Source organism: Trachurus japonicus, chromosome 1, assembly GCF_045865225.1.
Source record: "Trachurus japonicus isolate A0001 chromosome 1, Traja_1.0".
NCBI classification, from domain to species: domain Eukaryota; kingdom Metazoa; phylum Chordata; class Actinopteri; order Carangiformes; family Carangidae; genus Trachurus; species Trachurus japonicus.
In genome coordinates this window covers 22,626,275-22,651,414 of record NC_140907.1, presented here as the reverse complement: position 1 = coordinate 22,651,414, position 25,140 = coordinate 22,626,275, and the positions used below count along the sequence as shown (strand labels likewise).

At 41.3% G+C, this 25,140-nt stretch overlaps 1 protein-coding gene across 1 annotated transcript in view; it reads right to left on the bottom strand.

The window, feature by feature from the left end:
• tet2 (tet methylcytosine dioxygenase 2) overlaps positions 1–24,625 on the bottom strand; it is a 28,969-nt gene extending 4,344 nt beyond the window's left edge. The window contains exons 1-9 of the mRNA XM_085780527.1: positions 24,094–24,625; positions 2,390–5,404; positions 2,215–2,305; positions 2,021–2,114; positions 1,712–1,920; positions 1,232–1,382; positions 1,047–1,136; positions 601–738; positions 43–388 (exon numbers count right to left, since the gene is read on the bottom strand). Of these exons, the coding sequence (XP_085636653.1) occupies positions 43–388; positions 601–738; positions 1,047–1,136; positions 1,232–1,382; positions 1,712–1,920; positions 2,021–2,114; positions 2,215–2,305; positions 2,390–5,360 (4,090 nt within the window). The 5' untranslated portion in view covers positions 5,361–5,404; positions 24,094–24,625. The remainder of the gene's footprint in view (positions 1–42; positions 389–600; positions 739–1,046; positions 1,137–1,231; positions 1,383–1,711; positions 1,921–2,020; positions 2,115–2,214; positions 2,306–2,389; positions 5,405–24,093) is intronic.
• Between the last annotated feature and the right edge of the window lie 515 nt (positions 24,626–25,140).

Genomic DNA, 25,140 nt, shown 5'->3' with positions numbered 1-25,140 from the left:
TTTTATGTCATGGCTAAACCATCAGAACAAATGTTGCCTTACCTGCCATATGAGTGCTGTGAGTGGTGTTCTCATAAGTGCCAGCTTTTGACTTGGCCAGTACAGCTTTATCATTAGAGCTGTCCAACATGGCATTCTTATTGGCAGCTGCCTTCTTAGCATCCAGCTTCTTTTGCCGGCAAGACTTGGCGGGCTCTGAAAGCATGCGCACCTGGCGGCGGAAGGCACTGAGGACTTGGATGGCTCCTGACTTCATTTTCTCTTGCTGACCCTCCTCACTGCCAAATTCATCAGTGTTGGAAGCCTTGTAAAGAGGTAGGACATGGAGCTGCTCATCATCTGGTATCTTTCCAATCTGTCGGTTGTCCTCCCTTGTTAATGTACACACCTGGAAATACAGAATGTTAAATACTTTTTGTCTGGAGTGGCACAGACCTAAAATATAAAATTCTACAATTTCTATTCATATTTCTCGTGCAAAACCATGCTTCAATGGGACATTACAGCATAGCTCCATGTGCATTTCAAGTCATGGTTTCCATTCCAGTGTTAGACAAATACAATATACTAAAAAAGACACATTTCCCAGAATATGCTTACCACAGTACTGCCACCCTGCATGTTGTGGAGGTCTCTGTGAGCATGGGCACAGAAGTCCATGCAAGCAGTGACCCCAGAGAAGGGACGGCCCTCTTTGCGCCCCAGACGACAATCTGTTGCCCTGTGTTCATGCTCCACCTGTGTCCAGGAATCGCAGGACATATATTTAAATAAAACATAATGAATGTGTGATGGTCACTAAACAATATATAAGAAATCTTCTTGATTAAACTGATTCATCATCTTTTTACTCTCAGAAATTCCTATTCACATTATAAGGATCAACTTAGATGATGAATACTTGCTTGTAAGTTTACCTATGTTATTTAGTTGTACTTATCAATATACTGTTTTATTATATATTCTTATTTTTTTATCTTGTTTATTTTTTCTGATTTTAAATTATAACAAATTTGGAAAGGGCTGGAATAAATATGTATACTCACCTGATTTCCATAAGCCTCAGGTGCCATTGTTTTATACAAGGGACCCAATAGGGTTGCCAAATTTTGAAAGTTTTGCTCCAGTCTCTCTTCCTGAAAAACAAAATTTGGCCATTGTAAGTAACTTTTATAAACTTATTATATTAAAGTGCACAGTCAAACTAATATTTTAAAACTACATGAAATACCTCTTTCACATCATCCCCAAGTAGTTTGAATTTTCTTGGGATTTTACTCCGGGCAAACTTGCAGCCATTGTAGTACATGCTCCAAGAACAGCCAAAGGAAAAAGATGCCCCAGCAGCTTCTGGATCTAACCCCTGGCACGCACAGGTCCTCCTAAAGTGGAAAGACAAAAATGAAAATGCGTCATTGTTTCCCAGTAATTCACTGGTAGCCAAGACTGATGACTGAGCATCAAATTGGAAATCAACTTGCTGCAAAGAAACAAGGAATGGTTAGAAATAATTTCTTTCTACCTACATTTTACAACTAAATTCTTGTGTGTGTATTTGGCATACACACATGATAGGCTTTAAATGGGTAAATAACATTTTAGATCTGGTGAATGAGGACAATTATTGTATCCTCTTAGTTTCTGTCATTGATTACAACAAAATACTGTAACCCATTTCACCAGATTTGAGTTCTGCAATGGTATCACTTACTCCTCATTGTGAGCACAGCGTCTCTGGGTGTGGGCTCCATACTTTGTGAGAGTCTCACTTAGCTCGAGGTAGAGGCGGTCAGCCAGGCTGGGCAGGATGCCCTCCCAGACCAGGAGTACCACAATGATGCAGGCTGTATCGCATGTGTGACCATTGCGTTGCCGCACCAGAACCAGTAGCTTTTCTTCTACACTGGATCGACGGATCACCTGAGAGATGACATGTATTGTATTATGTGCACATGTAGATACAAATACAAGATCAATTGATTTTCTGACTTCCCTTCAATCGAATGAAAATTATTCTCACCCATTTGGCTATGGGGCACCCCTGTGTACTTTTTCCTTCCTTGCCGGTGTATATAACTTTCTCAATCCTGATGGCAGGGCCAGTTAGACCAGATCTTTAAAGCAGAATAGATGCATTAAAATAAACACAAGTACAACAGTACACAGTGGTCCATATTTACAGTAATTTTTCAAGAGGTCAAATTTGTGGTTAACCTTTTCTCCATCAGCTCCCGTATACCAGGAACAGTAGGGGCTGACCCCAGGTGAGTGTAGTATGGACCTTCATCCTTTTCACTGATTTGTTCTAAATATCACAAAATAATTTTCGTTAATATTTACACACCCAACATTTCAGTGATTTTTTAGAAACAACATTATGGTGACTTACCAACACAGTGACAGGATGCAATGTCATATTGTGTTTTCATAGGGGTGTCCAGTAGATTCTTAATAGGTGTATCTAGTAGCTTCATAGGAGAGTCCATAAAGCTCTGTAGGAGGTGTTCCTTCTTAGGGGTGGAAACAGGTTGTTTTTTAAGAGCTACTGTGGTTGAGGAAGCTGCAGTAGATTCCACTCCACCCAGGTCAGTGTTGGTTGACAAGATTGTAACAGACCCAGATGACTCCACCTTGACCTTATTTGCTGCATTAATGAGGATAGGTTTCTTATCAAACACAGGTGAAAGCTGGTACTGGTTGAGGCTTTTTTCCATAGAGGCTAAGATGCTTCCCTGCCTATTACTTTGAGTGCACAGAGATTGTTGATTCTCCTGCTTGACTTGCACTCCACCCATGCTTGCCTCTGCTCGCATCTGTAACTGCTGCTCCTGCTGTTGTGAACCTGACAAGTCAAATCTAGGTCCGTTTTCCATTTTCACAGCTCTCAGGCCATGTTTGGGGTCACTAGTGCTCTGAGGGGGTTGAGGAGGGCCCTGGCGCTCCTGCCTTTGTAACAGGTGCATACGCAGAGCATGCCTCTGAAAGTCTCCATGGGGACTTGCAGGTCTCAGAGGTAGTTGAGGTCCCCTTTGGAACTGAGTGCATGACGTCCTCAGCTGCTGTTCAGCTTTAGGATACAGCTGTGTTGAAACCTGTTGGTTTAACGCACCTTGTGGTAAGTGAGGTTGTGACTGTGTAGAGGTCTTGGGGAAGTCTGTGTGGTTGGGCTGGTGGCAGTGGTTGTTAGGCCGCTGTGGTTGAAATTGCTTGAGGTTGTTGCTGCCTGAGTTAGGTGGATACTGCCTTTGATGTTGTTGTAATTGTTGTGTTTCTATTGAGTTATTGTAACTGAATGTTGTATGGTTGCTGTGCTGGATGTTTTGGTTGTTGGATTGAGCTGAAATGTTTTTAAGAAGCTGGTTGGGTTGAAGCTGCTGCTGACCTGGCGGAGGCTGACTGTGAGGTCTGTAATTGGGAGACTTTAGTTGCTGCCCTTCAAAATGTGGTGGGTGGGACAGTGGACGCTGAAGATGACAATGCTGTTGTTGCTGTGTTGGTAAAAACCCAGGTGACAGTATATCCTGCAGGTCAGGGTCTTCACATAAGTGCTCTGACTGCATCTGTGAGTGGTAGTGGCTGTCTGCCCGCTGATTCTGGGGAAAGTTATGTTGCTCAGGCATTTTCTGGGGTAGAGGCTGCTGCATTTGAGGTGCTTTAGAATTTGATTGCTGCCACTCAGGGGCAGTGTTGTGCTGGGCTTGAGCACAGTGTGTTTGGGGTGGGAGACGGTCCTGTTGTTGCTGCTGGAAGCTGTTAGACCCCTGGCTGCTATCTGTGAAAACTCCTTGTGTCTGGAATCTTTGTGCTGGGTTTGGCTCCAACATCTGGCTATGAACCTGATGGTTAGCTGCCTGCTGCTCTGACTGAGGCTTTGCAGAGAAGCCCCTCCACATGTCCTGCTCTTGTGCCTGAGATGATGGGCCACTTGCTGGTTGCTGCTGCGAATGTGAAGAGTTCAGCTCTATCCAGCCTCCCTGGTGGGGTGTCGAACATGATAAGTTGGCTCTCTGCTGGGATACGTTCTCCATCCCATTTTCTAACCCAGCATGATGTGGCTGCTGCAGACTGGGCCCCATGGATCCCATACTCTCAGCTCCATGTGGCTTCCCAGCATTTTGTTTAAAGTTCTGGAGTTGAATTCCATACTGATGGCCCCCATCAGTGTCATGGTGCTGGTGCTGACCAGACCCAGGTCCCTCACTTTGCCCCATCTTCTGTATCCCAGAGTTGGGAAAGGGTCCATATCCACCCGCCTCTGCTGCCTGTAGAGGAGCACTGCGCTCGAGAAAAGAGTTCTGGTTAAACTCCTGGTTGGCTTTCACATATATACCTTGAGGGTTTGTGTCATTCGGGTAACACTGTGGGCCATTCTGGTGTTGTTTTGAGTTATTGGCAGTATTTGTTGGTGAGATCATACCAGGCATCTGACCCAGAGGCAGCTCCTGACCAGAGTAAGAAGGTGGTTGCTGCTGATGCTGTTGTTGTTGTTGCTGCTGCTGCTGCTGCTGGTGGTCTGCTCCAAAATTGTTTGAGTATCCATTCACTATATAGTTGACAGAGTTATAAGTTTTGCCTCCATCAGCATTGCTAGATGCCCCAGACTTCTGTTGCTGTGAGTCAGGCATCTGAGCTGAATTGGGCAATCCTGAGGATAAAGATGAGGGTTGAGCACCTTCACTGGGCAGCTTGTTTGCCAGTGAGCCATTAACAGCATCAAGTTGTGACCCAGATGTTTGTGGTGCAACTGACACTCGCTCAGGATAATACTGAGACAAGCTTTTCTGTATGAGATCACCTGGAGTGCTTTCTATGGTCGAAGGGGGTGATAGAGCACCGTTTGAAATCAAACCTTGTTTACCCCTTGGTAGACAGAAAATATCGCCATTTTGAAAATTACAGTTTGTCTTGTCTAAATTAATATCTGTCTGAGGGGCATTGCATTCAAATTCTGTTTTTGTCAACTCAGGAAAGTTGTCCACTAAACTGGAGCTCATGTCCACAGTTGCTTTAATATCAGAATCTACTTTAAGTTTTTTGGGTTGGTGGACTGGTAAGGACTGCTCAGGAAGTACATGCTTCAATTCTCCATTCATCAATTCCCCATTCATCATGTAGGCTCCTTGATCGAATTGCCCTTGTCCTGAAGCAGGGCTGTTGCAGTTTTCCCTGTGCCTCTTCATGGCGTTGGCACCTGTGCTGGGCTTGTAATGGTTCCAGTTCGTATCCCCAGTGATCTGCACAGAATTTCCCTCTGAAGTCTGGCCTCCATTCTGTAACTTGTGTGAGATGTTGCGAGATGTGCCAAATTGTGCTAATATCAGACTTTCTTCCGTCTCATGTCTGGCCTGTTCTGTTTCCATCTGGCCTGCTCAGAGTCCATCCACAGGGCTGCCCTCTGTCCGTCCTGCAAGGCAGAAAGTTGGAAATAAAGATTATGTTACACCATCCATTAGCTGAAGTTATGTTGTCAAATACAATAATGTTGAAACTACAAATACAAAGTGCTGTACCAATATTTCTGTGTATGCCGTACACAGTTGAAGCAATAAAGATGCACTGGGGCTCTGGTCATGCATGTGTCAACAAAGACAGGATAGTGTAAAAGCAAATGTGTTGTAGAACCAACCAGTCAACTTTTAAGTGTACACATGCTATGACAAACCCTATGACACAGTTTGATCTAGTTTTCCAAATTTAAGTGCCAGAATATCAGCAATTAAGTGGTGGTTTAGCCCCACCTTCTAAGTCCTTTAACACCAACTCTACTAGTTTCATTACTGTCATACATACTACTTCAACTACACTTCTTGAGTATGGCAGAAGGAAGGTCAGCAGAGATGTGTTTACACTTGGCTCTGAATGTGTATCAGCTGGGAATGCAATCCTGTCATAGAATTAGATTCACCCTGACCTCATCCCTAAACCACCTGAAGACCAGATAGCAAGTAGGAAGTGAGTAAGGAGATGAGGATACAGATTAGAGGTTATCATGGGGCTATTTTGCCTAACAGTGGACTGTGAGTCACCATTCTGAATTCAAGATAGGCAGCTCAGCAAAGGCTGTCCTACATGTACACCATGTTTTGTGGTCACAGTTTCAGTGGCCAATATCTAGACTGCATGGCAATATGTTTCCTTGTGAAGTCCCTTATCTAAAACAGATAACTGTCACTCGCTGTTATTTATTATATGTTCAGTACAATTTAAAAATAAATGATCTGCACAAATGTTCTGCAGATTAGAATTGGGAACATTGGTGAAGCACTAAGACTGTGATGTAGTTAAACACCTGTTTTCCCTTTTGCAAAAATGTCCATCAACCAGTTTACCGGTACTTAGATAAAAAAACATAGCGGGAATGTTATGTCGATCAAACTTCATTGCTCTTCAAACATTAGTAGACTGTGGCAATCATTTTAAATAGAAACACCAGGAATGCTTTCTAAGAGGAAATTAAAAAAGGAAGAAAAAAAAGGCTAGACCAATACACCATTTAAAATGCACATAAATTATCTAGGGCAGAGGTGTCTGGAACATTTCTTTGCACTGGTTTCAAGTAACTTGCAATATAGAGTAAAATTTAAATGAAGACTTTTTTCTGCCTCATTAGCTATAATACCAAAAGACAGAATACATTTAACAAAACATAAGTCTAGTTGATTAAAGGCACTAGGATGCAAGGTTAATACCCCAGATGGTAAATGGGAGGAGGAGTTGGCTGCTTGTCAGCTGTTCACTTGACGTATTCCTCATCCTTACTACATTGTGATGTCAAATATGCAAATACAATTTGGTTCCCAAGTTTGCGGCCTTTGTTATCACATTGTGCAATGAGTGCAGAATCCAAACTCACCCCCACACTGACTTAATCATCCTGTTAATACTTTTTTTTCAGAATGTTTTTTTTTCTTTTCTTTTTCACCTCAACAATTAAAACGTCTGCCAAAGATATGTAATTAAATGATGGTACATTAGTCTTGTATTAGCCACACATTAAATGTAGAATTTACAATACATGATACAGCAATCTTGTGTCTCACTTTCAACTCTATTTCCAGGCTTGAAATTGTGCATGAAAATGTTAGTAAATTAAAACGAAAACTGAGAGTTAGCTTTTGATTTTTATAACTTTGGAGCTGTGGGGCTAGTGACAAAGTAGTATTAATAAATAATAATGATGTGTGGAAAATAAGATCACTATAGAAGGTTGAGCAACAAGCTAAGCTTATGCTTCATTTTGCTTCCCCTGTGTGCTCTCTCTCTCTCTCTCTCTCTCTCTCTCTCTCTCTCTGCCAAAAGCAAATAGATTCCAGTGATTCCAGTAGAATATTGATTTCTGTCTGCTGCTCTCCATTATTAATGCTTGTCACATCTGCAGCATCTGCAAAACAATTGCAGTGTGCAGGCACAAAGAGCCGCAGTCTAATCCATCATAATTATGAGCAACTCTCCTGCAGATGCTAAAGGAATGGGCAGCTGATGAGCACAGAGAGGTGCCCAGATTCAGTGTTTAGTGTTAAAGAAAAATATTTGGTGTTGAAGCAGAGGGAGAGAAGCTGATTGTAGTGACAATTCAGATTCATGGTTGGCAGGAAATGTAAAAAAATTCAGATGTCCTGATAAATCACACACCTGTGATTTAAATGAATTTGACCTCTCTTCCTCTTTCCACAGATGCATTTGTATCTTGCATACATCTTTATCTTACTACATATGTCTATTTACCTGATTTTGAATCTGTTCACTGGCGTTAACAAAGATTTTCCATTTAGCTGTGCAAATCAATAACAAATGCAGTAGTATGGGCTGCCAGCTTTGCCAACATGCTGACCTTCTCCCTGAGCACTATTTTCCTACGTATGTTGAAGACATGAGAGGATGCATTTGTTCTCCTAAATACAACCACAGAACCATAACTATCCCTCTACTCTGAATACTATATGACCCATTGTCATTGTAATATAATATGAAAGCCAACGGTGTGCAGCTACTAAGTCAACATTTGTTATTAATCAGCCATTAATAACTTGTAATAATTTATGATGAATGACAAAAAACAGTATGTAACAGATGTAAAATAGATAATGCCCAGATCCTAATGAACTTAAAAATACAGCTACTTAAAAATTACACATTCACATAACTGATTAGTTAATGTTAAAACCTTTGTGATTACAACTCATCACCATCACCATTGCTCGGCATGGAGGGACAGTTTCCGTTGAGTTGGTAGATTTTTTAAAAATGTATTTCATGGATCCTCAAGAGGCCAGTTTAATAATATATAAGGACGTTACTTTTCATGATTTATGTTCATAAACATTCGGCTAAACACTGTGTGTACTTAAGAGTAAATAATGTCTTTGGAGCCCTAAGTGGAGCCTTGGGTCACAACTGCTGGGTGCAATGTTCAAGTTCAGAAAAATATGCTAGATGCAACCCTTGAAAACATAATTGGATCCAGCTTTAGATTCCCACAAAAGCCCTCCTGTTAATGTAAACCAACTATAGGCTCACTATAGGCACTGACTGATGTTTGGGGGTGAAAAGGAAAAGAAAAAAAGGCTAAATATTTGAGGTACTGTATGGCATGTTTCATTTGGCATAATCGCGCTCCATCACTGAGCCTGATTATCACATCTGGAACCAGTTACATCTGCTTATGATTTTGGCAAAAAGAGCTGTCATCTTCAAAGGACATGTTTTATCCAAAGCCTGATAACCTCCTTTGAAAAATGTTTGTGTATGTAGAGTATCCGTTTCAACCACAACATGCATGGCCTTTTTAAGAAAAATTGTCTATTAATTATGTACATTGTGTCACTCAATAAAGCCATAAATCAAGGGGAGATTCAGTGATGCTATCCAGAACATGACAAAAAAATATAAGACGTGAATTATATTTGACTCCAAAGATTGGTAATAAAGGATGGGAAAATAAATTTGCACAAGAAAAAGTTTGTAGTGGTTTCTTTGAAGGTTTTAAAAAGTAAATTTCAAGGAAAGTTTGCGTGACTGCTTCAGTTGTCTTTTAATGAAAAAGTTCTCATTTGATCAGTAATTTAAGACCTTAGCATACTGTGTTGAGACTGGACTTGTAATCAGGTTCCTGTTTTTACTTAACCACATTGTCCAACCTGCTCAAGTGGACCATTAAAGGCAAAAACAAAAAAAGTCACTGCTCTGCAATGCACACAGAAAAGTGTGAGGGCAAGCTTTGCCCAGGCAGGCGAGCTAGGTCAACATAATGATCTGTGGGAGCGGTGTCAATCACCCCTCCAGGACATTAGCAGCCCTCCAGACCCCCAAAGTCAGAGTGTTAAATCTCCCACTAACGAGCCAAGCTGTTACAAGGCTGTCTGGAAGCTCCCACCTTTGTCACAACAGAGTAGCCAGCTGCCTGTTTGCAGGTGGAAGCAGGAAGCGCAGCACTGACAACAAAAGACAAGCTCTCCAGTCTACAGTAAAGAGCCTGAAAGTTGTCTTTTCATCTGTGCTGGGTGAGAAGTCATCATCCCAAACATTGGGTTTTTCTTTTGGAAACACTGCCTTGTTAGCATGATAGAAATCCATTTTTGCCATTATCCTATCCAATTTGAAAGGCTGTCATGAAGCAGAAATCCTCAACAAAATGAGAGATAGAGTGCCGAAGCGGAAGCAGGAAGTAACGTCGCCATGGGTCTCCATGTAAGTCTCCATGTAAGTGAACGGGAGTCAAAGTTTTATTTCAGGATCCGATTGAATTGTGCCATGAGAAAAAAATATGACCTCTACCTGTTTAAAACATCACGTTTCATGCGGAGAAATCAGTAGTTTGTTACAAAACTATTGTAAAATAAAATTCCAAAGAATCCGTAACCAGAAAGACTACAGGTCACGTAGGTGACGTCACACACCAAGACGTATTTTTTGTGGGACACCAGATTTGTAGTCCATAGAGCGTCGTCACACAAAATACATTCTTCTGTTGCCGTTTCACGATAAACTGCTGATTTCGCGGCATGAAACGTGATGTTTTTAACAGGTAGAGGTCATATGTCTTTCTCATGACACAATTCAATCGGATCACGAAATAAAATTTTGATTCCCGTTCACTTGCATGGAGAGTTTTTCCAAATTGAGGACCCATAGCGACGTTACTTCCTGCTTCCACTTCGGCACTCTATAGTCACGAGCTGTGGTCATCAAAAATAGAGCTACATGCATCTATTGTAAACTGATAATGAGAGGTACAAAGATTCTTTAATATTTCCAACGATGGTAAAGAATATATATATATATAGAGGTGTTTTTTTTGTTGTTTTTTTTGTAATGAAATATGAACCAAATAGACAAATTCAATCTATAAACTGTATAAATACAACTATCCAGAAGTTTGGAAGTTATACTGAGAACAGAGCTGGAAACTGCAAATGAAATGTCTCGAGCTGCTCGAGCAACAAGTTGCAGAACTAATCTCCTTTCTGCTGCTGTCAGACACAGACGGATGTAAAATGCCACAGCGGGATACCAGTACCAGCACTGTAATCAGAAGTGACACAGAGCCTCTTTATGATTATGTCAAAGTTATTAAAATTGAAATGTGTTATTTTGACAAATGAGTATGCAAAAACCACAAGGGAGTCATGTAATGTGCATTGCTCCAGTGGATGAATGGCAGAGAGTCTTTGCATCCAGAAGGCGTTTTTATTCATATGACGTGATGTTTGGACGTCTGCGGCAAATCCGTTAATTTTATAATGTGCTGTTTGGATTAGCATCAGTCTGTGCCGAATGTTGGGAAGAGATGAGATGATTGTGATCAATCATACTGCAGAGAGTAGTCCATGGAGTTGCAGCTTTAACTTATAAATCTCAATACATGGATGCCTCAAACATACCAGGACAAATGATTACTTACCTATGTGTTCTCTTTGAATTTACAATAACTGCTTAAATTTTAGCTAAAAATACTGAACAACTCAAAACACATTAGGAGACTATAATTTTAAGCCAGTTTGCCTTGAGTAAAGGGGCTAAACTAATGCTTTCACCTTTTTGGCACTTTGTCACATATAAAGCATCCAATCCCTTAAAAACCTTACAATGAGATAAGCGGCTGAATAACCCTTCCCGACCCCATGTGACCACTCCTTTGTTTTGTCTGGGCCTCAGTGCAGTCTGTAAATCAGTAACTAAGTCAAGAGGTGAACACTGGTGCTAAGCTGCTCTCAGAGTGCAACTCCATTCCTATGGGACACTCCAGGGTTTACAAAGGACCGAACGGAGCCAAGCAGCTTGTCACAGTTGGATACACCCACTGACAAAAAAAAAAAAATCTTTGCAAACCCAGAACAAAGCCAGAGATCCCAGCTGAGTGTGTGCGCGCCTGTACGCGTACAAAAATACAAACACTCACTCCAATTATGCAATATAAGTCCAACTTTGAATGTGCTTGCTTCAAGACATTAGGAGTAGAGACTGCATACTCTTCATTATTCATAAATTCACTGGGAGATCTATTTTTTGCCCCGGAAGCAGAGCACTAAACTAAACCAGAGGCACCGCATTGCTGTGACTTTAGTGGGATGCCTGCTGGAAGTTACATCGCTTTGATCTATTTTGGTTTTCTTTCTAGTAGCTAATGTCCACCAGGGATATGAGCGCTCTGTTTCAGTTTATGATATAACTCAACTTGCTTGGCTTGAACTGGATTCCCAAACAAAGCTTCCTTTCCCTCCAGATGTCAGTTTCTTTGTCTCTATGTGCTTTTTTGTTTGTTTGGCTTCCCAGTCTCTCTCTCTCTCTCCCACAGCCTCACCTACAGTCCTCTGCCCTGTAATTACACTTCAGGTTCCTCTGTACTTCTGTCTACTTCCCTCCTGTGTACTCTATCATCTAGTGTGTGCAGTTATGAAGCTTGCTGCTTAAGTGCTCTTGTAGAAATCTAGACAGGCATTGCCCATAGTTCCTGACTATGCAGCTATGTATTTGCCGGCATTTATAGCCGGTCAGTTGCTTTAGTGCTTTGAAGCCTGGGGGCAAGGATGGACTCATGGACACAGTGTGATCACTGTTGTAAAACAATGGACACAGTTTGCACAAGAGTCATTTAAGGGCAATAGTTAACGCACATGACAGTCCAGCCATATTTTAACAATTAAGCACATTGTTTTTCATATAGCTTTGCTTTACAAACTGCAAGAGTGTAATTTATTTCAGTTGGTGCATTAACTTGCCAAATATTACCTCACTGTTGATACTTGAATGTAAAAACACAAGATATAAATAATAGGTGTTATGGATATTTATCTTCATATCCACCTGTCGCAAGAGGTTTTGTCTTCATAACACTAGTGTAACAAAGTTTAATGCAATGGACTCACACTGTGTTTTTTGTTATTCCCAGTGAGAGCCAGTGAAATATGAGAGCTGCCATAGTAGATGGGGTCTATTTGGCGTGACTTGGCAGCCGTATGCGACATTCACCACTAACGACAGCTGCTGGGAGACTCAGGTCTCTGCACTTTCAGGTTGAGACCTAGGCAGCTGGGCTAAAGAGCTCTTGTTGTCGAAGGGAGAGAGGGGAAATGTAGAGCCGCCCTGTAAATCAAACACCCACTTGCCAAGCCACACCGCTGTTTTGGAGAATAGTCACAAGAATAAGCCATAATCTCAAGTGTACATTTCCTTTTCTTTGGTGAAACAGAACCCTTTGCATTTTCCTGTTTGGGAGATAAGAACATGGAGCACAAGTCCAATCCAGACACTATAAATTATTATAAGAGCACTTAGTAAAACCCATGTGCCTCATGAAGTCTGTTTAATACTGTTTAATCATCCTATGATCTTGCTGAATGTTATTACTAACAAACTATAACTCAGCACTAAATCATACAATATCAACACACAAATATTTAACCAAAAGGAGAAAAACTTGACAGTAAACCATCAGCTTGTACAATACGTATAGTAAATAGCAGCTATCACTTGCTACTCTTAGGACCTTTGCTAGTTTAAAACACAACAGATAATGTTGCTAAAGTATTGGTGAAAAGTCAAACCTAGTGTTGATATTTGTTTCACATACACAGACTTTAATTATATATATATATATATATATATATATATATATATATATATATATATATATATATATATATAATATAGTTATATAAGTTTAAGTAGGTAATGAAAAGCTTGAACCTGGGAGGAATTTCTAAAAGAATAGTTGTTTTTATTGGTGTGATGTTTGTTAATACTTCTTTAGACCGCTATTTCCCTCTTAACATTTGAACATTGTGCAAAGTTAAATACACCAAAGGCAGCATGTTTTAAAATCATGCCCATTGTGAAATGTGAAATTCAGGAAGATGTCTCTTTAGAGGAACTAACCTCTCACATTTTAAACAAACACAGACCAGTCACACAAAACCAAGTGTTTGTTTGTAACACCAGTTTTGGTAATAGTGTAATGGCTGTACATGCTTGACAAGCTGGAGTTAGACAGTTCAGACTGCATGCAACAGAGCTGAGTGAAACCTCATCCTTAGTAACCCCTAGCAGTCTAATTAGGTCAGATGACTTGCATTCTACAGTGTTTTAAATCCCTCCCGTAAATATAGAGCTGGACTCGTTGCTCCGTAAACCTAATGACCTCTGACAACATTTTCACAACTCTGTATGCCAGCTGGCTACGTAAACAACCAACCTGTAGACTCAAAATCAGCACACAAGCTCTGAATGATCATAAGACTGAATTTCTGCTATTGTCGAGCATGTATGTGGTATGAAACAGCTCGCAGCCTGGAGCAGCTAACTTGACAAAGACGTTTCACACACATTTGCCTTATTTAAGGCAGTGTCTGATTATTCCTTTAGACATCTGTGTAGACTTTATGAATTATGAGAGTTCATGACATATGGTTGGCATATGAACGGAAGGGGTTGACTCCACTGGAGAGTTTTGGGGGAAAAGTTAAGGGGGTGGACTGGAAAAGTCTGGACGGTCGAAGCACACCAACTCATAAAGCACAATGTGAAGTAAAGTGTTCCTAACGGTCAAATGCTCGTCAGCCATGGTAGGACAGATGTTAATTCATGTTCTGCATCTCACAGACTCTCGCCGTCAGGCACCTAACACTTGTGATTTATGTCACATGGCACGCTCATGCACTGTGTACAATGCACCACACATGGTTGCTAGTTTTCTCTCTCTCTCTGTCTCTGTCTTTCTTCTTATCAGTCTGAACGTAGGACGCCCTCCACCCTGTCTAAGAAACAGAAGCCCCTGTGTCTGCAGTCATTTCTATAATCCTCCTAAGATTTACATGCTTGGCAGGTCATTGTAACATTTTCCTGCTTTTTGTCACATGAAGAATCTCAGCAACATGTGGTGGCTATACTCAGATAGCACTCCAGCTAGCAGAGACTGGGGAAATAAACATAGTACATGAAAGTCCAGAATCCAGAAAAACAAAAAAAGATTAAAGTTGACCACACACATTGATCAGACCTTTGTGCCATCCTACCATATCCTTATTTGCCAGATCACCAACACACCTGTCTCCTTTTACTTTAAGGAATACTTTGACATTTTAGGAAATTATTAATTCTTACATGAGAGCAATACCACTTTTATTTGTGTTCTGTCAAAATAAAACTGCTCCAGGAAGTCACTGCTTTCAGCCAGGTAATAAGTAGTTCAGCTCTAAACCACCTGCAAAACCACAACTTGCAGTTTTAACAGTTTGAATTTTGTATAAGCAGGAAATAACACATTCATTAGCTTTAGATGGACTTGAGATGGACTGCTACCTTTACACAGAGCCAGGCTAGCTGTTCCTTTTCCTAAGCTAAGCTAACTGCTGTTGACATGGAGGTGGTATCAATCCTCTCCTCTAATTCTAGGCACAGTTACCAGAATGTGCTGCTTTTAAAGCTGAAATGTTCAGGTGGGGCACTGTTTAACACCCTGGCTTTTCACCAATCACAAAGCACTGGATGCCCCTAACTACCAGTTGATCCATCTGCCTCATGTTTGGAAGCTTCTGTTTTACATTAAGATGTGGTGATCTTTTGTATTGGTTACTGAATAGATGCAGATGCACATGAGGTATTACCAGAAATGCAGAGGTTTGAGGATCTGAGTTAGTGATGTGAGTCATGTTGGTTCCATTGATGAAAACAAAGATTGCTGCATGAGGATCCTGAATTTGCACTGAACTGTACAGGTCTAGTTTTTCTGTCAGGTAGAGCATTGCAGTTTCCTGTTGATTCTCACTGCAGGCTAATCAAGAGGTTGTGTGTGATGCAATGATGGCTGAATCACATGACAGCCCAAAGCAACAGACCTCTTTTTCTCTTCCCTCTTCTGACCTCTCTCTCAATGGTTGAACAAAATCAATGAAGCTGTAGGTAAAGCTCCATGCATTTGATTTTAGTGATACATGCATACAAATCCAGCTAGATTCTATTAAGTATCTTGGTTTTCTTCTTTGAAACTGAAGAAAAGATTAATATTACCAGAAAAAGACAGAGGACGTGCACTTGTGGTTGTAATTTCGTCCCTTGAGAGCCTCCCCCTCCCCCTCCATAAGAAAGAGGAATCTGTACAATCTACATTGTTCTTTATGTCTAATGCAAGACAGATGTGGCCAGCTTGTGGAGATTCCCATTGCAGCCTTTATGCTTCCACAGCTCTTCCACAGCAGTCTCTTTACTTCTTTGATTTTATTTTGACAACGCTGGCTGCACACCCTACTATCAAGAGGATTCAATAATAACCACAACAACTGCTTTTTAACTACATGGTTCACACACAGTCTAAAACGACCCAGCTGGAATGTGAAGCTGAAACTTCCAGCAAAACTGGAATAGTGCATTGAGTCCGAGGACATATTTGGTCAACTGGTAGAGCTGCCTCAAGTTAGAATGATAAAACAAGAGAGATTACGTGGCACCATAATAACAAGCCACGTCCAAGTGCTAATAGCCATAATTAAGATTCGTGTCAACACTAATTGCAAGATTGTTTGATAATGATGAACAGGGTTCAGTGGGCTTTGTCTTTGTGGAGCACAGTAAGCAGTGAGCAAGACATAAAATATATTTACTCGTAAAGAGCCACAAGGTTCTCGTCTGAGGAACATAGGAGTGGGTGATTTGTGGTTACCTATAAAGGACCCGAGGACCTGGCTGGTTTTGTTTTGTTGAGTCTAGTTTTCACAGCCGAGGTTGAACTGCCTGAACTTCTGGCGGTTGGTTCCTGACACAGTCCATATTATGGATCCAGAGATCCAGAGACCAACAGGCATATTCAAAACCTTTGTCTCTATGTTGAATCATACAAAAAGTACTGATACAGACTGGATATGTATCAAAATATATTACATCGCTAAGTTTGAAGATTTTGCTCTTCTTGTGTTTATAGATTTTGTGGTCTTGCATGATGAGTCAGTGTCAGGAGGAGGTTTGAGTGTCATATTAATAGCAGAGGTCAGAGAGATGACAACATTTACGCTGACATTTGCATGAGTAACTCAACCACCTTTGTTCTAGGGGACAACCCCGCCTCTGTACAACTTGTTTAGCAGGTTGAGAGATGCAGGAAAACTGCATTCACAACAATCATGCACAAAACATGACGCTGATCTGTGCTGCTTTTACACTTGGTCTCCTTAAATGAGCATTTATGGGGTTTTTTTCAAGAATTTCTGGTTTAAAGCAGAAATATTATCATTTTAAAAATACTGAAACCTCTCAAGTGACTGTTGATACCAGGCCAGAGTGTCATAGATCATATCTAGTAACCACCACCAGCCTTTCGTCTAAGTATCAAACCATTTCAGTAAAACAGTGTCTTTGCTCGGTGGTGTTCAGTGTAGAATGCCTCCCTGAAAAGGTCAATCCAGATAGTAGATAGCAGTTGAACATTAGCCCAGATCTGACTTCATGAACCTGTTAGTCTTGGATTTTTCCTGTTTAATCAGCACAGCCTGCAAGAAACCCAGTGCAAAGTTTACATGCAGAGTCTAAACCTTTTTCTGTGCCTTCAAGCTGCATCATGGAGACTCTAATGAAGAAATGAGCGTACAGACCCACTAACCCACCCCCCCACCCCACCCCTCCAAAAAAAAAACCCCATCACAATCCTTTTCCTTCCAAGGCGCCTGTCTCCTTTTGCCCTCCAAAACCTTTGTCTATGCAATAGTCAATATATCTGACTAACTTGATGAACTGTGGGCAAGAGCAAAGTTAATTTCTTTCAGAGTACATGGTAGCCATGGCGACCATCTTATGAGCACCCCAAAGCCCATCTGGTCTAAACATTACCCCAGCATGGCTGACTGCAGAATAGGCTGCTTTGCCGTAGTGTGCGCATGTGCTTTATGCATTGATCCTGCCAGTAAATCAATAGTGCCACATATTCAGTAAACCTACATTTGCACTGGTGTGGATTAACACCTTTACAATTGCATTTTTGAAGCATGTTGAGCCACAAAACAATTGTTAGGCCACATTATTCTGGATAAATATTGCACTATTTATGTTTTCTAAGAGCCTTACAAAGAAAGATCTTGCTCTTAGATGAAATAGTTAAGGGAGGAAAGACTTCATATTGACCTCTTCCATTCATTTTCTCATCCATTACTCTACAGTGTGAGATGAAAGACTTATACACAAAGCCAAGTGATGAACAAATGCTGATTTCCATGTTTCTTGAGTTCACCCCCAGCTTAAAAATCTTGGCATGTGATTAACTCACAGGCACATTTATTTAGCAAATAATTCCTCTCTGTTTGCATGATCCGGATCCAGACCAGCTTCCAGTTAAACAGGAAGCGGAGGTGAACAGTAAACAGAGCAAAAGGGAAACATTATTGTAGGAGGGAAATTAAAACATGGCACACAACATGGCAGTGAAGGAATTTTAAATGGGCCAATACCAGGGCACATTTCAGTTTAATGGAAGACTGAGCTAACACATAGGGGGTTTCACTGTAGACAAAGACAAAGTTTGGCAATGGCTACTTTCTTTCTTCTCCCTGCCATCTTATGTGAAGCCAAAGATATATTGTGGCAGGGCTTGAGGATAATTTTGAATGAGAAAAATTAGCTATGAGCTCCTTTGTCATCTGGAAAGTGACCGTAGTGATATCTTTTCCCTCATTGGTTTCTAAGCAGGCTGACCTAAGCCGCTGTTGCTAAGCACCCTCGTTCCCTGCACTGAGTGGGAGGCACGTGACTCCCATTGAATAGAAATCACAAATCCTTCTGAGTGAGGGATATTTTCTGTGATTCATGGCTTCACTGTAAGGACGTAGGCTGTAAACCCTTCGGCGCATTCCACACACCTCAGCAATTCATCAGCAAGTATCAGCATTTCAGGCGATGACTTCTTGAATATGACCTGTGTATTGTTTGTACTCCCTTAAAAACAAAGCATGATAATAATTTATAGCAGAGCTACAGGAATAATGAGTCACATTTTGCCATGCAAGTTGGTGTTTGCCCTATCATCTGTACGATTGTCATTTTGATAGGGTAGCTGGTATTGCAAGCACACAAATGGAAATTGTGCATGAACTCTGCCTATTGTCCCATCCGAGAGTTTCTATCAATTCAGACCCAGAGCCAAAATCTCACTTTGAGACATTCCCAATTCAAATATGGACGCAAGAAGCAGCCTGATTGTCATAAAGCAGTCCGGCTCAAAAAGACACCAGCTGCTGCACTTGTACATTCCACTTAGGAAACCTAATATTGAGCCTGAGCTACTCGAAGGCCTCCGAAATAGTTAGTGATGTCATTCAAAGCCTTTGGTAGGGTTACGCTTCTAAATGACATTCAGGACCAGCTGTCTGTCTTTGTGCTCCTTGTGTAGACAACAGGGGGCCATGGGGCCTAACCTTTTCAATGACAGCTCCTCGCAGCAACCACGTCCATATCTGACAGCCATTTTAGAGGAGGACAAACAGCCATCAGAAGCAGTTTTGTTTTGATCACCATGGACCCCTTTGAGATTGGCCTGTCATGACAAAGCTTTGTATGTCATCTGACAGGTGCATGAGTAATAGAAAACTGCATTTCTGATTTTTCAGATATCTAAATTTGCCTTTTTTAACAGAAGATTAATTTTGACTTGTTTCAATGTCCTGAAAATAAACTTTTTCCACTGAACCTTTCAGCATTAGACGTCTCCAAAGGTTCCTCATTGTCAGAAGATTGATTTAAGTGGAACTGACTGAACCCTATATGTTTCGACATTAGGGTCTTACCAGGGGTCAAATCTTAGCATGAGGTTAGGTCACTTTTCAAGATGTCTAAGGCATATTGACAGCCTTATGCACAAGTTTGCTACCTTGTCACACATTGTTATGCCTTTGTTTGAAAAGCCATCTCATGGTTGGTGGGGATGCATTTTCCACTCCGCCACACCAACACTTTTTTCTTTACAAATGTTCATCTTGACTGATAAATGAGTAAATATTTCAAGACCTCTTGAACCTCCTTTTTTTCCAATCTAACTTCATTCACTAAAGACTAATCTTACTTTTAGAATCAATAGTGCAACATGATGGGAAGTGTCATTAAAGAGTCAAAGATGCCTCTTCCAGTGTCTAGGTACATTCATGCCTTCGTATATACCGTTTGCACTGAGGTTTCTGATGACACCATCCATGAAACCTTATAAACTTCATAACATTTTTATTTGATACCCCAGATGGGAAGAGTTAAGAAAGTATATGAAATCATCTGATTTAATAGAAAGGTTTACAGCCAGTTCACTCTCCTGATCTGCCTTTGCTCAGGCATTCGCCCTCGCAGGAGCTATTCGCTATCAAAGTGGCATCAACATAATAAAAGACCTGCTCTCACTCTCGCCACGTTCTCGAGCACAGACGCTATTGTGGCTGTGGCTCTTAATTTATTTTTTTATTCTTAACTTCTGGTAGCGGACACGGGCGAGAACGCCATTGAAGAAAATTGTCCAAGCATAGGAGGAGCCGCTCGGCGAGAGGCGGGAAGAGATGCTATTCGCTTTGGGGTGGTTACGTAACATCTCACTTGCCTCTCTCTCCGCGGAATGCCAGGATAGTGTTTGTAAACAGAGCGGCCATGTGTGTGTGCTCACGTGGAGGAAGCTTTTGAGTCGCTGCCCTCGCTGTCTCACCCCTGAGGTAAACCCTGACATCGATACATGCTCACAGGGCCAGCAACACTCCCTCCAGCCCTGTGCCACTCAAACAGAGCCTTATCACTCTCACTCCATAATTACGCCTCAGCCAGTTAACGGCGCACAGCCTCGTGGAAAATGAAGGCCACGAGTTGTATTTGGGATTCACAGCGAGTCTGGCGTGGCTATCACTGATAACATTTTTGTATCTCAGACTCATAAAAGCCTTATTACTACTGCACATTTCCAGTTATGACCAATAAACCGCTCCCAAGCCATAATTACATCATACGGGAAGACCAAGATTCTTGTTGAGGTTGGAGTGGACCAGGTTTGACCATTATTGACATTTTTTGTGATACAGAATCCATTATTGGCATTCTCTAAAGTTACTTTCATAGAAAACTCTTTAAAAACCACAAATGGTCCATGGATAAAGAAATGATTCACATGTCAGAGGGGTGTTTGATACTCATCAGAACTTAAAGCTTGGATAACAGTGAAGTAAATGGTAACACTCATGCAAATATTGTAATGAGTAAAATGACAACAGCCTGCATTTCAACTGCCTCCCTCGAAACCCCACAGTGATAACTAAGCCAAACACCATTCAACCATATCCAATCATATTTTTCAGTGCTTGGCTTTTCATCACAAACAAAACTCACATTGCTGTGCATTACTAATAGTAAATTTGGTGAAAATGTAAAAGAATGGGTGTAAAACAGTGATGACATTATCTCTACCAGATTCCATTGCAGCTGATTGTGGTTTTGCTTGCTTCTCATTTGCTCTCTGTAGAAAAACAACCCCCCAATCGCAAGAGGGAAATCAATATTGTACAAATCAATACAACACTCAGTATCTCGCCATTTTGTCTCAGGAAAGCAGTTGGAAGCTATGACCGGCCAGCCAGGCAGTCAGGTAGTGCAATCTAAAATGTCTAGCCTGCTACTGGGCCTGTTTCTCTGTGTCATTTGTGCAACAGCCCCTGGCTGGAAATATGATGCGTGGGCTGGACAGAGGGTCAGAGGTGAGGGCTTGGGTAAGGGCTTGGGTATTGTAAGTGGACAGCATTGTTGTAGAACGCTATGGCAACCGGACATTCTTCCCAAAGGTGATATTGTCTTTTCCCCTGGGAGTGACATAAAGGGGACTTACGGCCATGACGAAGGAGCAATCCAACCACACGGCTTTATCTGTAGGTGTGGATAGATGAGAGAAGCTATGTGCATGTGATTGATCTATCTGGCCCTTCCCCCACTCGGCCTCCTTATAGGCCCATTAATGCTCTGGTGCCTTTTCAGCTGCTGATGTAACAGCAGGCATGCAGAGCCTCATGGAAACACCTCCAATAAGATTGGAGTGGTTCTATTTTTTATACTTCATAATATGCAGGTCAGGATTAGCATGTATAAATCCTGTGTACAGTGCAACAGAACACAAAGGGGAACACAAGTTGCACACTCAAACTATGACAACCATAATATTGTGCTTGTATTAGCATGCAGCCAACTGGGTTAGAAGCAATCCATCTAAAGATCTAAATTTACAATTGATTTCGAATGGAATGTGGTTTTTAATGTGATTAAGGACTTCTAGGAAGTCTATTTGATACAGAAGATACAGACCCGTGTTGCTGTGAGCTAGACAGAACTGTTCGAAGACGAATCTTACACAATCGTACCTCTAAGGTTGGGCACATAAAAACAACCCTTTCTAAGTGGTATGACCTAATCTGGTCGTTCACATGAAACATTATCTACAGTGTCTTTGATGAATGGGGTAATGGGATCACGGAACGTGCACACACATACACCCAAACATGTACGTACACGTGCACACAAACGCATGAAGGCATGAATCACCTGATCTCATGCAGTCACAACATACTATGGAGAGCAGCACTGCTTAGGCACTGGTGTTGACACTGCAGAGTCAATGACCATGCTTGCCGTATCAAAACACTGTCATGCCATTGCGTCAGAGGGGCTCACAACTGTTGTTGGTACAAAAGTTTCCTGTCACTTCACAAGGTGTAAAAATTGGAGTCTTTTCCACTACAAGCAGATACTTTTTTTTTTAAGTGTTAAGCTAAACTGTGTAAAGGCTACATGCTCTGTAGGCATCCACAGGAATGCAGCATGTAAACATGAGCATTTTAGAAGAAATTTGTAATTCAAATGTGAAAAGCAGAACATTTGTTCCTCTTATTTATCCTGTCAACGCAAAAACACGATGTTCAAATGACAGGTACCTTAGTTAATACTGACTTGACTGCTAAGTTATCCACGCGTTTCTGTTTGGTTTGTTACTATTTTCACTCTGTCAGTGTTAACTGGAAACTGTTTCAAAAAACCTCAGCACTGACTTGAAGTAAAACTGGAGTCCTGCATAGCTCCTGCAGGCAGGCTGCACTGGTGAACTACAATGCCTAATTACAGGTCAGTCATTATTCTCCACCTTCCAGGCAAGGCCTTTATTTTGTTGTTTTTTTCACCTGAGGCCATGCTAGCTACATTACGACTGTAGTCAGTAGAATACACAAACTCAATACACAAACCTAAGGGAGCTCAGTTATATTCTAATGGCCCATTCAGATGTTAATCTGGAAGTAGTACTTCATGAATTCAGGAAAAAACAACTAACAACTAATGAGCTGTTTCCTAATTGAGATTAAGCCTAATGTCCTTCAATAACTGATTTTGCATGTTATTCTGTATTTATGTACTGCTTTTCTAAAGGTGTGCATTCTAACACAACACCAAACCCCTTAGGTAAACAGATGATTACTTCACTGCTACCTCACTGTTCACTAGTTTATTTATCTTAATTTGGCAAAGTATGGAGACACTATGATCTTATACTACTATGCTAAACTAATTCCCATAAAAATGATTATACACACATATAGACATTTCTCTTTGTGCTGTTAATGATCTATTTACCAACAGCCCTGTTTCTAAAAGAACACATCCCTTGTTCACTCTCCAAGTAAGAAAAAAAAGGAGAGAGAAAAACCTGCTCCAGAATTACCATTCTTGTTTCCCCAGTTAATGGTGCGGTAGGATTGAGTTTCAGTTCCTTCAGAGCTTTCTGACCTTGTCTGCCTTCACTATACTCTACCACCACTCTTCTCTTCTCTTTGGCTTCTCCTTGGGATTTAGCTTTTGTGCCTTCTTGTCAGTCAGTGGTGAAAGCAATGAAAGCTGATTCACAGAGATACACAAAGCCAGAAGCTACTCCACTGCTGTGCAGACACTATGCACTTACTGCTGGACATGGCAAGGTTGGACTTTTTACTCTGCTACACATAGTCTCCCTTTCTGAACAACACAAACAAACCCTTAAACAGCTATGGATATGAAAGGAAGAAGGGAAATGGGTAATAGTTTATGTTTGTCGACATATTTAAAGAAACAAATCTCCTTTCTGTAATAGCCAATAATTACACATAAATGTTTAAAATGTGTTTGTTGAAAACAAACAGTTATACTAGATTACATATATTACATACTCAAACCCACCGTTAATAATATGTGTCTTATTGCAAATAACAAGGTAGAAACGTTAGTAAAGAAACAGAGCACTACACAGGCATTTACATTATGCTTTAAGAAAAACTCCTGAACAAGCAAACTAAAAGCACCATTTTCTATGATGCATTCAATAGCGGCAAGAATGTTAAGTGAACACAGAACACCCTGGGAAACAGAGAGGGTGTCTTTGAATTTCAGCTGGCAAAAAAAGGAAAGAAAATCGTCAGCCATGTTGGAGTAGCTTTATCTAATATCCCCTCCTTATTATGTTGGCTCTTGCTTTTACGGTGGGGGACATTTGCTACACCTCGCCAGATACAAAACCCACCAAAAACACACCCAAGGTTAAAGAGGATAAGGATAAGCAGAGTATTAACCCGCTGAGCAAATTCTCACCTCCTTTTTACGTCCCTCCACTTTGTAGAAATTCCAACAAACCGTCTGGATCTCCTCTTTAACAAATCCTAAAGGGCAGCCATCTTGCCTCCTTCTGTTCTTCTATGAAACAGACTATCCTCCACATCAATATTCATGGAAACCACTCTGACGTCGGCTCTCATCATCAGGAGAAGCCCGGGTGTCGCTGTTTGCCGGCTTGAGAAGCACACTCATATGTGGCTCCGGTGTAAGGCAGCAGAGGCACGCAGAGTGGACAAGATGTTGTTGCAGGTCAGGGGGAAGAGCCTTGCTTTGCTGGCAAACTCAAATAATCACAAAATCACTTTTCCTGCTGAGTCCTTCCCACACAAAGAGACAGGTTTTCTTTCCCCCCTCTGCTCCCTCCTCTTTTTTTCTTCTTCCCTCAGCCGCACAATAGTGAACAGTATGATGGCTGCCCCAAAGCACTGGAGTGGATTCAGTGAGCAGGACAGGACTCCACACCACAGTGCACTATATGCTGAATATTGCACTGGTCTTCTGTTTGACTGTGTCAGAGCAGAAAGTACCTCCACCCCCTTCCTTTTCTCAGACAGGAAGCTAACTCAGGGGTTTTCCCTCCCTTTTCACTCTGTCTATCTTAACTTCCTTCTTTCATTTTCTTTCTTCCTCTGTCATAGGTTACCGAAGTTTCCCTTTGGTGTGTTAGCACTCATTTTTGAGAGCATTACAGTAACAATCAGATGTGGCCACAGTTTGGAGTCAACCAGTTGAGCAGTGTGTTCAACTCCAACGGCTGTGTCTTATTTTGGCACAACTTGTTTTGCCTTGCCTTGCCTTGTCTTGCCTGGCTGGCTGACTGACTCATTTTTAGAGTGGGGTGTAAGACAACTCTCCAGCCTGCATACAGACAGACAGCATACTTTGCTTCATGTGTCTGCCAAGACCCACCTCCTGTTGACACTGGCCACGTGGGCTTGAAAGAGATAGAGAGAGCAGTGTGAGAGAAAAGGGGGTAGAGGGTGGATTAAAAGACAAATTCAGCCTTGAGAAGGCTGTTGGAAC